The sequence below is a fragment of the Misgurnus anguillicaudatus genome, chromosome 10 (genome assembly GCF_027580225.2).
Source record: "Misgurnus anguillicaudatus chromosome 10, ASM2758022v2, whole genome shotgun sequence".
Lineage (NCBI taxonomy): Eukaryota > Metazoa > Chordata > Actinopteri > Cypriniformes > Cobitidae > Misgurnus > Misgurnus anguillicaudatus.
In genome coordinates this window covers 33224475-33238752 of record NC_073346.2, presented here as the reverse complement: position 1 = coordinate 33238752, position 14278 = coordinate 33224475, and the positions used below count along the sequence as shown (strand labels likewise).

At 38.2% G+C, this 14278-nt stretch overlaps 2 protein-coding genes across 2 annotated transcripts; both read left to right on the top strand.

The window, feature by feature from the left end:
* The first annotated feature begins 255 nt into the window (after positions 1-255).
* zp3d.1 (zona pellucida glycoprotein 3d tandem duplicate 1) lies at positions 256-6801 on the top strand. The gene is made up of 9 exons (XM_055210984.2): positions 256-925; positions 2759-2871; positions 2949-3052; positions 3153-3327; positions 3398-3509; positions 3840-3928; positions 4007-4077; positions 5871-6578; positions 6657-6801. The coding sequence occupies exons 1-8, from the start codon at positions 386-388 to the stop codon at positions 6509-6511; spliced, it is 1845 nt and encodes a 614-aa protein (XP_055066959.2). The 5' UTR covers positions 256-385; the 3' UTR covers positions 6512-6578; positions 6657-6801.
* An 838-nt stretch (positions 6802-7639) lies between these two features.
* Positions 7640-11606, top strand: zp3d.2 (zona pellucida glycoprotein 3d tandem duplicate 2). Its single transcript, XM_055210987.2, has 8 exons — positions 7640-8280; positions 8360-8475; positions 9027-9130; positions 9205-9379; positions 9466-9577; positions 10472-10560; positions 10650-10723; positions 11032-11606. Exons 1-8 carry the CDS (start codon positions 7774-7776, stop codon positions 11271-11273), a joined length of 1419 nt encoding a protein of 472 aa, XP_055066962.2. The 5' UTR covers positions 7640-7773; the 3' UTR covers positions 11274-11606.
* The last annotated feature ends 2672 nt before the right edge of the window (positions 11607-14278 follow it).

Below are 14278 nucleotides of genomic sequence, written 5' to 3'. Positions count from 1 at the left end.
CAAGGTTAACCTGCTTATAATGAAAATCATAAATTTGGACAATTATTTTCAATAATGGTAACAATGTAAATCTCTGTTTACTGTGGTTTAAATTTACCTGCCTCTAACTAGCAATTTAAGTTACAAACCACAAACATTTTGGGGACGTCTATATAAAAATCTTATAATTGTGTATGATTTCAATGCTAGAACCCAATAATAAATGTAATTGCTACGACAGGAAAGACAACAAAATAGACCTAACAGCGGCTGCGCGCACTCGGCAAGGCGCGTACTCGAGTGACGTGAAATTAGAATTCACGTCATCCATCAACAGGTGACGGTCGTACGCGTTTTGCGTCCCTTTACAAGGACAGCGTTTTCTGTTCCCTGCTTTTAAAGCGTTATGATGGGACGCACGAATTTTTTTTGTTTTCCGTTGTACCTTCTTGTATTATTTTTCATCCCCAAAACCGAGATGTTTGGAGGTCCACCAAAATATAGCAAGCTCGTATCCACGGAGCAGAAAGCCCTTCCCATGTCAGGAGGGATCGGGCCGTGGACAGGAGATAGTGAATTTAACAAACCCCCTCCGGTTATGCGTCCCTATCACGTTTTCCCCATGTTTGACCATGTCCCGGTTCCTCTCGTGGACATGGAGCTGTTCAGACCTGTAGCGGGGAGAAGACACCTGCCAAGTATTTTAAGTAGCCTTCTTATTCCTCAGGTAAATCCTCAGCGCATCCAGGTGTCTCCCGTGCGCAATACTCGTGGCGTGGAGGTTTGGTGTGGGTACAGTAAGGTTTCGGTACGGGTGAACAAGAGGCTGCTGGGTTTCAGAAGTTCACCTGGATCTTTTTACCTGGGTACTTGTTCTGCCTCGCGCTCCGACAACGGCTTCATCTATTTCCATTATGATCTTAATCAGTGCGACAGCTCTTTAACGGTAAGATGTTGGGGAACAAAAATAAACTAATACATTTATTTGCACTGCACATATACATCTATGAAATCTAGACTAAGTCTCAGATTTTAATTTTGAGGTTTGAGGATCAAAGCCAAGCATTTAACCATCAATTTTACGTAGATTTCAAGCTTTGACATGACAGTCAATATCAAGGTTATAATTTCACAAACCGTAAATCACACACAAAAATATGACGTTACCTGTTTTTTACAGGCAGGGTCACATTTGTTTACATTTTAACTAACAGGATTGAATTATGGACTTCAGGTTTGACCAGTAAAAGCAAGATAATATAAAAATATTGTTAATTAAATATATCTTGTTTTATATTTTTTTGATATTTCTGTTTGTAAATAAAATTATAAACTGACACAAAAAAATACTTATGTCAAAAGGGGACAAATCCAGCTGTTAGGGAAAATTAACCCAGAAAATGTTTATATTTGACCTAACAATGAGTTAAAACAACCCATACAATAGGTTAAAACACTGTACAAAATTGCAGTAGTTATGCAACTCTTTGCCAGTAACTTACTGTAGATTTAAATGTTATTTACTGGCAACAGTTTGTTCAAAGTTAAGTTAACATTAACAAATCTTTACAAAATAAAACTATAAAATAACAGCCTCATGCAAAGCATGATGAGTCATAAATCCTCATCAACCTTTTTCTGTTTTGGTTTCCAGAATACTTTGCATGAGGGGATTTTAAATGTTCATTTAAAGGAAAACACCACCGTTTTTCAATATTTTTGTATGTTCTTACCTCAACTTAGACAAATTAATACATGCATTTCTTTTTTTCAATGCGTGCACTTGGTCTTTGTGCGGCGCGTTGTGAATGTGTTGGCATTTAGCTTAGCTCATTTCATTCCTTAGGATCCAAACAGGGATGAATTTAGAAGCCACCAAACACTTTCATGTTTTCCCTGTTTAAAGACTGTTACATGAGTAAGTATGGTGGCACAAAACAAAATGTGGCGATGTTTTTTTAAAGCGGATAAAAATTAGAACTATATTGAATTATATTATTAGGCTAAATGCTGGCACATTCGCGATGCACTGTACAAAGATTAAGTGCACGCATTGAAAAGAGAAAAGCTGGTTTTCATTCGTCTAAGTTGAGGTAAGAACAAATATTGAAAAACGATGGTGTTCTCCTTTAACTTTGAGGAAACTGTTGCCAGTAAATAACATAAATTTAGATCTACAGTAAGTTACTGGCAAACAGCTGCCAATAATACTGTAATTTCTACAGAAATTAGAGTGGAAAATAACCCAGCATATATATAGATGGATGGTTTCAGCAGTAACAACATAAACAAGCGGCTTTCGTGGTCATCACGTAACTTCCGGTAAACTCCGCGAAGAATAAATAACAACAAAGTCTTTTTAAAGTAGTTTATTTATAAAGCAAGCAAAATAAACACGTAGATTACATAGGGACCGAAAACATTTGTTATTTTTGATGAGGTATTTGTTTAAGAGTTTAGTTTCAGCAGCTAGTCAGACCATTAAACAGAAACTGGAAGTAAAGTTCAGACCAACGCGTCACCGCACGTGCGCCCGATGAAACGGTCTATATATATATATATATATATATAAGAATTTTGCTATATTTAGATAAGCCACAATAGTGGCTTTAAAATGCATGTATTTCGTATTTATTTCAATACCACCACTGTTAGCCATCCAAAACCACTGTCATGTTGGCCACTAAAATGTTAACAAAATGACTTTGTGCACTTTTAATGTTTTTTCTTCTTAAAATGCACTTAGGACTGCAAAAAAACAGTTTATGCCCTTTTTTAGATGATGAATGGCCAGATCATGTATTCGAACACCATACAATATATTCCAGAGCCTCAAGGGACAGTAATCAGAGCTGTGCCACTTACATTAAACATCCAGTGCCTATACAACAGGTAAAACACAAATCCCGAGATAGTTTGGGACGTTTAAATATATAATGCATTACATTAACCTCTTTCTAATATTACAGATTTCATTATTCTTACAAAATGGGCTACCTGCCTGTGATAAGGGAACACATGTTTTACAAGAGTTTTGAAAGCAGTGTCAAGTTTACCATATCTGTGTGTAATGGTAAGCTTTTCTTCTCTGTATCTATCATTTCCGGTTTTGTTTGACCTCTCATATACTTTAAATGGTGACCATAGTCTGTGAAATTGTGTGTGAACTCTAGAACGCTGGGAAATACTCGGGGAAAATGAGAGTTTTATGCTTGGGGAGCCCATGTATTTTGAAGTCTCTGCCGCTCGTATATTTGAGGAAGAAAGGGTTTTCGTTGACTCCTGTTATGCTACATCTTCCAAAGACCCAAACTCTACACCAAAACACAGCGTTATTCACAATTACGGGTAAGTGATTTTGTGCATTCTGTGTTCAAATATAAAATGAACAAACAAATAGCAAACTGTACGATTTCAGGTGTATGGAGGACAGCAGAAGGGATGAAAGTCTGTCACGCTTTATCCAACGAGAGTCAAACTTCATAAGGTTTTCAGTTGATGCCTTTTTACTCCCCCAAGTTACTGGCACGGTATTGTTTTGATTCTTATGGAGTGTTTAGGGAGGCTGGGGCTAGTTGTCACACTTGTTGCTAGGGTTATATTTTATCAATCAGTTATTCCTGTCAATTGATTATTAGATTCGAACCGTGAACTTTTGACTGCAGATTGGCAATATTAAACATTTCCAATTGTTGATCTAAGAATAAAGAGAACTTAACTTAGTGGGGCATGTTGTCACACTGTATGGAGAAAGTGTGATTACAGCAGCCCCATGTGACAACTTCCCCTATGTTATAAGCCTTGCTCTAATGTCCATGTTTGCATGTGTGCTAACTACATTTCTTTTATTTTTTTTACAGCACTTTCACCTGCATTGCTTAGTGTCAGTTCACAATACAACTGCAAGTGTTTCAGCTAAGTCGTGTACCTATAACAGTATTACAGAAATGTGAGTATTGCTTTCATAGAGTCTGGTCTGGTACTGCAGAGGAGCTTGATTCAGTCTTTGTTGTCTTTTTGCCATAAGGTGGGAGGAACTGTATGCTGATGCATCTGTTTGTGCTTGTTGTGAAGCCACATGTGAAGTTAAAACTAAATGTAAGTAGAAATACACAGAATATACAGTATTGTTCAAAATAATAGCAGTACAATGTGACTAACCAGAATAATCAAGGCTCCCAGTATATTTTCCACTGCCACGTGGCAAACAAGCCACCAGCAGATTTTCAGAAAACAAACGAGACCCAGCATTCATGATATGCACGCTCTGCAATTGGGCAATTAGTTGAATTAGTTGAAAGGGGTGTGTTAAAAAAAAATAGCAGTGTGGCATTCAATCACTGAGGTCATCAATTTTGTGAAGAAACAGGTGTGAATCAGGTGGCCCCTATTTAAGGATGAAGCCAACACTTGTTGAACATGCATTTGAAAGCTGAGGAAAATGGGTCGTTCAAGACATTGTTCAGAAGAACAGCGTACTTTGATTAAAAAGTTGATTGGAGAGGGGAAAACCTATAAAGAGGTGCAAAAAATGATAGGCTGTTTAGCTAAAATGATCTCCAATGCCTTAAAATGGAGAGCAAAACCAGAGAGACGTGGAAGAAAACGGAAGACAACCATCAAAATGGATAGAAGAATAACCAGAATGGCAAAGGCTCAGCCAATGATCACCTCCAGGATGATCAAAGACAGTCTGGAGTTACCTGTAAGTACTGTGACAGTTAGAAGACGTCTGTGTGAAGCTAATCTATTTTCAAGAATCCCCCGCAAAGTCCCTCTGTTAAAAAAAAGGCATGTGCAGAAGAGGTTACAATTTGCCAAACAACACATCAACTGGCCTAAAGAGAAATGGAGGAACATTTTGTGGACTGATGAGAGTAAAATTGTTCTTTTTGGGTCCAAGGACCACAGGCAGTTTGTGAGATGACCCCCAAACTCTGAATTCAAGCCACAGTACACAGTGAAGACAGTGAAGCATGGAGGTGCAAGCATCATGATATGGGCATGTTTCTCCTACTATGGTGTTGGGCCTATTTATCGCATACCAGGATCATGGATCAGTTTGCATATGTTAAAATACTTGAAGAGGTCATGTTGCCCTATGCTGAAGAGGACATGCCCTTGAAATGGTTGTTTCAACAAGACAATGACCCAAAACACACTAGTAAACGGGCAAAGTCTTGGTTCCAAACCAACAAAATTAATGTTATGGAGTGGCCAGCCCAATCTCCAGACCTTAATCCAATAGAGAACTTGTGGGGTGATATCAAAAATGCTGTTTCTGAAGCAAAACCAAGAAATGTAAATGAATTGTGGAATGTTGTTAAAGAATCATGGAGTGGAATAACAGCTGAGAGGTGCCACAAGTTGGTTGACTCCATGCCACACAGATGTCAAGCAGTTTTAAAAAACTGTGGTCATACAACTAAATATTAGTTTAGTGATTCACAGGATTGCTAAATCCCAGAAAAAAAAATGTTTGTACAAAATAGTTTTGAGTTTGTACAGTCAAAGGTAGACACTGCTATTTTTTTGAACACACCCCTTTCAACTAATTGCCCAATTGCACAGCCTTAAGAGCGTGCATATCATGAATGCTGGGTCTTGTTTGTTTTCTGAGAATCTACTGAACCTACTGGTAAATTGTTTGCCACGTAGCAATAAAAAATATACTAAAAACCTTGATTATTCTGGTTAGTCACATTGTACTGCTATTATTTTGAACAATACTGTATGTGACCCTGCCGGTAAAAACCCAGCTAAAGTGATTTTTTGTTATTTATCACAGTATTTTCTTTATAAATAATCCTACAAAGAACCTAACCTTGAAATCTTTAATGTTGACTTGCACGTAAGAAATAGCATCAAAGCAATATGTTCTTGTTTACCAGCCTCTTTGCCCCATGTGAGACAATCTCTGATAACAAGCAAATCCTGGATTTTGAACAAGACTGAAGAATCACTTACCCAAACGGAGATGAGAGAATGGGTCGGTACACAGGATAGCACAAAGGACGTGAAGTTTAAGAGCGCACAAGGAATCAATGAAGAAGATGAGGATTACACAGAGGAGATTGTGACTGATCCTAAAGAACAAATGGAAACAAGAGAGAAAGACAAAGAAAAGCTTGTGAATCATGGAGAGATTGAAGTAATTGCTGGAACAAAGGCAGCTCTCGCAATTTCAGAGTTTCAATACAAAGTTGGTCGTTCTGGAAAAGTGGTGTTTTTGGGGGAACGTATGGAAAAGAGCACGGATGCAGGGAGTGTCAGGAGCACAATTGTAACTGACACTGTGAAAAAGCCTAATGTTCAGTTGTCAGATGAACCTTTGGAAGATGCAAATAATGACACAAAATCCAGCGAAAGTTTGCCAAAAGAAGAAAAGATTTCCAAAGATGAAATGCAATCTGATGATTTAGAGGAGACCACGCGTGTACAAAGTACAATACAGTCTCAAATGGTGATTGATGAAGATGTGTTTTTAAATGCCAAACAAGAACCAAAGGAGTGGAATGAAGATGCAGATTAACCCAAACTAATGTGAGAGAAACAGAGGTCTGAGGGCTCACTGGATCACTATTGAAAATGTTTCCAAGGTATTACTGTTGTCTTTATATTAGTTTCATTTATTCAAGTTTGTACTTTTAATGTTATTCATTATGTATTTGTTTTAGGACCCGTGACGGACTCTTCTTCGCAGTTGCGTCTGTGGGACAAGAAATCTTAGCATCTATTTAAAAGTTGTCATGTTTATGGATTGAGCCTAATTCACAAGCATAATGACATTCTGGAAATAAAATAAAAACGTTTTATGCTGTTGTTCGTGTTGATGTTTTTGCATTCCCTTATAGATGGAGAGTCTGTGAAAAATGAATGAATAAATCTTTATTGCAATTTAGGCATAGTGAATCTTTTGATTGTCACAATGAGATGTGCCATAAATAAGATCTTGGGTAAACACAAGCCCAAATTATTTTTTACATTTTATTCTTTGAAAAGAAAACACAGCAGTAATACCCCCACTACTACAGACGTTGTCAGGGACTTGAAACGTCATCATGCATGAGGATCCCCCCAAAAATGCCAAAATTCCCAGTAAAGATTCTTCCACAGAGTTTTTCCTTATTAGGGAACATGTTTTAAAATTTGTTTAATAAAGTTTGATAGAGCTGTCTGAAGTTTGGCGGTGATGACATTGAGGTCAAGAGATCGTAGTGTAGTTCGCTTGTAGGCCAAGGGTAGTAAATGCATTTGGACTTCAAAATTCATAAAAGTGGTGTGAATATTACCTTGGTGGACAAAATATGTCATAAACTTTTGTTAAACACAGAGCTTTTTTGTGATAAGTCTACAAGAATAAAACGAATAGGCTTTTTGGCAAGGGAACCAGTGTCCTGCTAACCTCTGGCCCTGGTTGGCATACAAAAATATGGCATCCCTGTTGACATGAACAGTAATGTTAAGATGCAAAAAATAACAATGGAGCAAAAATATTTAAGATATCAGTGTATATGTTTCCAGATTGTAATGTATCTTTGGGAAAGAGCTCAATGGCTCCGGTAAGACGTCAATTTGCGCATGCGCAAGACAGTTTTCAGACTCCAATTAGGTGTGACGTCCACGTCACTCATGTTTGTGTCTTCTATTGGCTGTTTCATGCAGGCAACAGGTGCATTAATTAACCATCTTGGTTTGTTGAAGCAAGTAAACAAAGCTGTCGTAGTTAGTCAGTAGCCTATATTGGTTAGCATACATATATCGTAGTTAGCCTATTTTACGCTGTGAAGAGATATGAAGCATAATTTACCATCAGTATTTATTTTTTTGGTCTTGGGTACATACGTGTATGCTTTACAGTCGCGCGTCGCCATTGCGCCACATTCTCTCAACGATTCGCCATCAACACGTTATGGAAATTATTTTCACGAAACCGACCTTAAGCGCCGCGATTCACCTTATTTACAACTTCCCATATTTCAGCATTCCAGAATTCCTCTTCTGGATAAAGAACAGTTTTCTCCCGCGCGCGGAGTGGGTCGCGAGCAACTTCCGGAGGACACGAGAAAAGTTCTCATCCCTGGGGACGCGCCGCCTGCAACGTCGCGACGCAACGGTCGATCGTATGGAATAAACGTCGCGTGTAACCTCAAGAAAATGATTGTTAAAGTAAACAAACAGATTTTAGGACCCAGCGGCTTTCAGGACAAATTAAAACTCGGCACGTGCGACATAAGCAAGTCTACGAAGAACTATTATTTATTTATTTATGATATGGATCAGTGTGGAAGCAAGAGAAAGGTGTGTGTAATTTATTATTATTAAGTGGTTTTGTTGTAAACATTTTGTTGTGCCATAATACTTTGTTTATCCAATACAGATGATAAATAACAGAGTTGCATACTCCAACATACTGCACTATTCTCCTGTGAGCGCCCAGGGGTCGATTCGTCGTGCCATGCCTTTCATCATTAAAATTGAATGTCACTTTAACAGGTACAATCTAGTTATGTGTCCGACATGTTAGTGCGTCAGAAGTAAAAAACATACGGGCCACATGATGCACATGAAAAGCGTATTATAAATATAAATGTTACTATAAGTGGCGGCCGGTAACATCTCCTCAGAGGTGCGTGAATTCAAAATATGTGTTCAAAGTGTCATGTGTGTTGCTCTTCATGTCAAAATGTGTGTTCGTAGTGTCATGTAACCCATGCACATCAAAATACGTGCCTGCTGCACACACATGACGGGCTAAGTAAATGTTTTTACGAGCTTGCGCCCCCGAAAAATAAGTCACCGGCCGCCACTGCTATAAATCCTGTTATATATCCTGTTTTGACTGTCAAGAAGTAGATAAGCTTTTTAATTGAGTACGTACTGTCACAGTCTGTGATTTCGGATGCAGGTTATGTGACTTTGATTGTACCAGGCAGGTGCTTGTTTTAAAAACATTCCACTAAAACGTGTCATGTTTTTCTCTTTGGGCTAATCAATGTTTTTATGTATTAAAATTCACATTTTAACTAACAGAAATCTCTTTCCAGGTATCATTACTCGTACAAAATTGGTTTCACACCTCAAGTAAATTTTCAGAACTACTTTAGACCCCTGAAAACGGTGGACAGTTTCGCACTCACTCCCCGTGATGGTAAATAATGTTTGTGTTGACCAGTAATGCTCATTGAATTTCAATCAGTGATGTTTTCCTATTCTTTGTTTCAGCACAATGGAGAAGGTTGTCACCCACCGAAGCTTATACCATTGGTCACCCCATGTACTTTCAGGCAGATGGACCTTCTCTTGCCGAGGATGAGAGACTGTTTGTGGATTCCTGCTATGCGACCGTTGACAGTTCTCATTTGTCCAAGCCACGTTTTACAGTCATTGAAAACCATGGGTAATATTTATGTCTATTTAGGGTTATGATTGTTTCCCCAATATAATTCGAACATCTGCTGTATGCATGCATCGTTGTCATTTTAGGTGCATGACTGATAGCAAGAGCAGCAGATGGTCAAGGTTCATACAGAGTAAGGAAAGGAATGTTGTGCAGTTTTCCTTGGATGCATTTCTATTTTATGGAATGTCGGGAAAGGTAAAATAACTCAAAATGACATGCTGACATTTTCATACAAATGCTTACTTGTATAAAGAGGGTTTATGCTTTTTAGCAAAGTTTAAATTATCTGAATAAAATCTGTGGAAGTTTCAGGGTTCCCACGGGTCATTGAAATCCTTGAAAGTTTGTGAATCTGGGGGTGGGAAAAATTCAAGGCGCTGGGAAGTTTTTTTTTTAATTTACATACATAGATACAGGTCATGGAAAGTGCTTGAATCTATTTAATGCAAGTTTTCTGGCAAAAAATCCATATTGTTTCCTGTGTAGTGTAGGATAATATCATAAAAATTTTAAACTTTTTAAGCACATGTTCTCTTTAACTGTTCGCTTTAAATGCTTATATCTTCTGTATGCGAATGTTGATTCATACCAAAATGATTTTTTGCATAGTTGTGTTTGACAAATGAAAACGTCTGTGGTTACGTATGTAACTCTTGTTACCTGAGGAGGGAACGAGACGCTGCGTCTCCCTTGCCATACTTCCTGCGTCCCTGCAACGCTGTCTTTGGCAATATTTCAGATAGCGATATACTTCCTGGCTCCTGTGTCACCTTGTCTTTGTTGTTAAGCCTCACCATTGGTTGAATTTGATATACACATTCAGACTCACTTACAACTGGAGGCGTCCCCAAAGTGTCACCGCAGTAACGCAGCGCAAGTTCCCTCGAAAGGGAACTGTAACAATTTATCTTAAAAAGTAACACGATGTAACCTTGCTCTTACTTGAAATGTGTCCCCACATTTAGTCCTTGAATTTGAGGGTATTGGACCTGGAAAGGTCCTTGAATTTGAAGTTAACTAAGTTGTGGGAACCCTGAAGTTTATTGTGCTCATTTGGTGTGGCTGTTTCCCTGTTTGTTTGTTTTCCAGCATCTGTACATGCATTGTAAAATATCTGTAGGAGGTGTAACTCCAACACCAAGTTCAAAGTTGTGCACCTACAACCAGGCAACAAAACGGTATATTGAGTTTTAATGTAATTTTTTATTACTTATAAAATTGAATTGGTACCAAGATTGACGTAAGATGAACTGAATTTCTTCTTTAGATGGGAAGAGTTGTACGGTTTTAATTCTGTGTGCTCGTGCTGTGACTCCAAGTGTACAGCATTTGAACGTCCTGGTAAGAATTTTCAAGATCCTACAAATGTTGATTTCAAGGTTAAGATAAGTTTTTATAAAGCACATTTTTTTAAAGAAACGGTTAATGTAATCCTGTAGCATAAACTGTTAGCATTGCAAACTACATGGGTTTGAATCCCAGGAAGCACACAGTGCATTCAAGATATACATTTTTAAGTCAGATTGTGTACATGCCTTAAGCTTTTTATGAATTTTCATATAAAAATGTCACATTGTGGTGATTTGTTAACCTGTTTTTTATTTATATGATTTAGATTTTTACCCTGTTTCCTATTAATTCTCATACAGCGACCAGCAAGGTGATCACCAGTGATGTCTGGACTATGGAGTCTGATTGGAAAATTATTGAAGAAGAGCCAACAACTGCAGTCAATTCAAGAGTGGAGGATGCACGTATGGTCCAAATAATGGCCACGTTGGCACCTGATTTTGGCCCGCATCATTATGTGCCTGGACTGGCTGTGGTGGAGAAAGCAGACGAGTATGTAGAGCTACGCAGAAGGTTTGAGGAGGTATTTGGATTGGACTGAACATGTAATCAGGTCAGGAATCACAACATTTTAGTCTTATTTTTAATCGCACTTGAAATGGTAATAAATCTGGACATGCCCTTTTGAAACATCCATGTTTTTCTTTTATGTAGCTTTTTATTTTAGGTAATGCAATAGGAGATACTATTTGCTTTTTTGATCTTTGACCTTTTTGACTCATGTTAAATGCTCTACCAATGTACTTGAGGACACTCCATCTAGTATATACATCTTCAGGTTTTTTGTATTTTTCACTTTGACACATGCTTTGTGTTGTATATTGCTGCAAATAAATTCTTCCATACGTTAATGCAAGGCATGATGGACCCAGAATGACAGCTTGGACAAAATCTGTTCCCATTATCTTTGTTGCATCAAGAATTGCCACTCAGTTCTGATAAAAGTACTTGCTGTGCTTACTTTATAGGACGGGAAACCTGCATGCTATTCAATGACCAGAATGACTGTTTGTACATCCTAAAAAACAAGGAAATGGTCTGTAAACTACAGTTAAAGGGACACTCCACTTTTTTTGAAAAATACTCATTTTTCAGCTCCCCTAAATTCAGACATTTGCTGTTTACCGTTTTGGAATCCATTCAGCTGATCTCCGGGTCTGGCAGCACCACCTCCAGCACAGCTCAACACAACCCACCGAATCTGATTAGACCATCCGCATTGCGCAAAAAAAACCCACAAAGAGTTTCAATATTTTTCCTATTTAAAGCTTGACTCTTCTGTAGTTACATCGTGTATTAAGACCGACAGAAAATTAAAAGTTGTGATTTTTCTAGACTGATATAGCTAGGAACTATACTCTCATTCTGGGGTAAAAATCAAGGACTTTGGTGCTGTAAAATGGCTGCAGGGGGTGCAATGATATTACGCAGCAGCTAGGGGTGGCACAGTTCATGAAAAAAATCAGAACCGTTCGGTTCGCTTGTCTCGGTTCGGAGCGCGTGTGTGCCGTACGGTTCAACGGTTCATGGCATGCGCAATGTAGCCTCATGCCCTGTATGTGACCCCAGATAGCGTGTTTCCCTTTCGCGAATAGCGCGAAAGAAGAGGTGACTGCTGTGGAGAGTGAGTGCTGCCGGTCATGTTATGTGTAGAAATGGCAAGAGGGAGAGAAATGGAAGTCTGCCCGGAGTTGGAGGATGCCCCAGTGTCGTATAAGTTTGGTGTGTGGAAACATTTTTTATTTTATGTTACCTATGATGACAGCGGAAATAAAACAATAGATACAACCACACGCGACAGCCTTCTCTTCGACCATTTATCTAATCTGAGGTAATGAACACTGTTTTACGTCTTTTCGTATTCAGCGCTATTTTTAGCCTTTCGTTGATAAAACGAAAGCGGCTGATTTCCGCGTAGTTTCATTTTGCTAGCGAGTGAAAGTTGCGCGATCTTATTTCATAAACTGCCCCTTAAAGTAATCAGGACAGAAATGGTCAAAAGTGGACAAAAGAGACGGATTTAAATATTACAGGTGTAAACGTTATGTTTCTCTCTCGTTCACATATTCTCTCTGCAGTATTAGCCTCTCAGTGATAAATCTTAGAGCTACAATGAGGTTGGCATTTTGATAAAGGCAAGTTATCTCTTTGTGTGCTAAAAATGCACACAAAGTTCATGAAGATGGCAATACACATTCTCTTTTTTGCCAAATAAATGAAAAGCATGTTGAAATCATCAATGTCTTCCCTCTCACTGTGTCAAAATCTCGCCTGGCTTTCCTCAGGGATGTTCCCAATAATGTGCTTAAAGTCAAATTCAGTTTGTGCATGATTACATGATATAACTTTTTTTAATACTGTATCCTAAATTATGGATAATAAATACATTAATAAGATAATACATTTCTGGAGTGTTAAAAAAATAACAACAAGAACCGTACTGAACCGAGAACCGTGACCATAGAACCGTGATACGAACCGAACCGAGGGTTTTGTGAACCGTGCCACCCCTAGCAGCAGCCGAAAATAATCCCCTTAGTAACTTTCAATAGCAGAGGACTATTTTTGGGCACTGCGTAATATCATTGCGCCTGCTGCAGCCATGGTACAGCAGCAAAGTCCTTAATTATTACCCCAGAATGAGAGTATAGTTCCTAGCCATATCTGTCCAGAAATCGCAACTTTTAATTTGATGTCTGTCTTAGTACACAAACTACAGAAAAGTCAAGTTTTAAATAGGAAACATATCGAAATTCTTTTAGCATGAAGCTAATGGTCTAATCGGATTCAATGGATTATGCTAAGCTATGCTAAAAGTGGTACCGCCAGACCAGGAGATCAGCTGAATGGATTCCAAAAAGGTAAAAATCAAATTTTTTACTCAAGGGGAGCTGGAAAATTAGCACATTTTCAAAAAAATATTTTCCCTACGATGCTTTTATGATTGCATCTTAAATTGTTAGTTTTTGGTGTTTTTTTTAAAAACCTATTTGCTTATAGAACATTCTGAGCCAAAATAACAACCAGTAGTCATGTATGCCAAGGTAACGTACATTTTCGAATTTGGTGCCTATTTGACCAGGAAAAGGGGTGTTTGTATTCTCACCCCCTCAACAAAGATATTCGACTTCCTGCTTTCAATGATGCAAAATGATGATTTTTACATCATTGAAAGAAGGAAGTGCAACATTGAAATCTGTATTTCTCCTGTCTCAGCGGCAACTGAGGAAATGACACACAACCATTCAAAAACATGACTGGGTTCTAACTATACAAAGCTTAATTTAAAGGGACACCTCACCCATTTGAAGGACGAACCCAACCTGTTAGGTTATAATTTAACCTATACTGTGTTAGGGCTGTCACAATGATTATATAATCGTCTCATCGCGATTGTTTGACCGCATTGTGATGATTTCAGATCACCGCAATGATTGCACATCTCTCTAAAAAACACAAGGGGGAGCTGCAGCGCCTGTATAAACGAGACAGTATTAGATTACTTTTAAATATGTGTTATGTGTATTCATGCTTACTGCCAGGTAA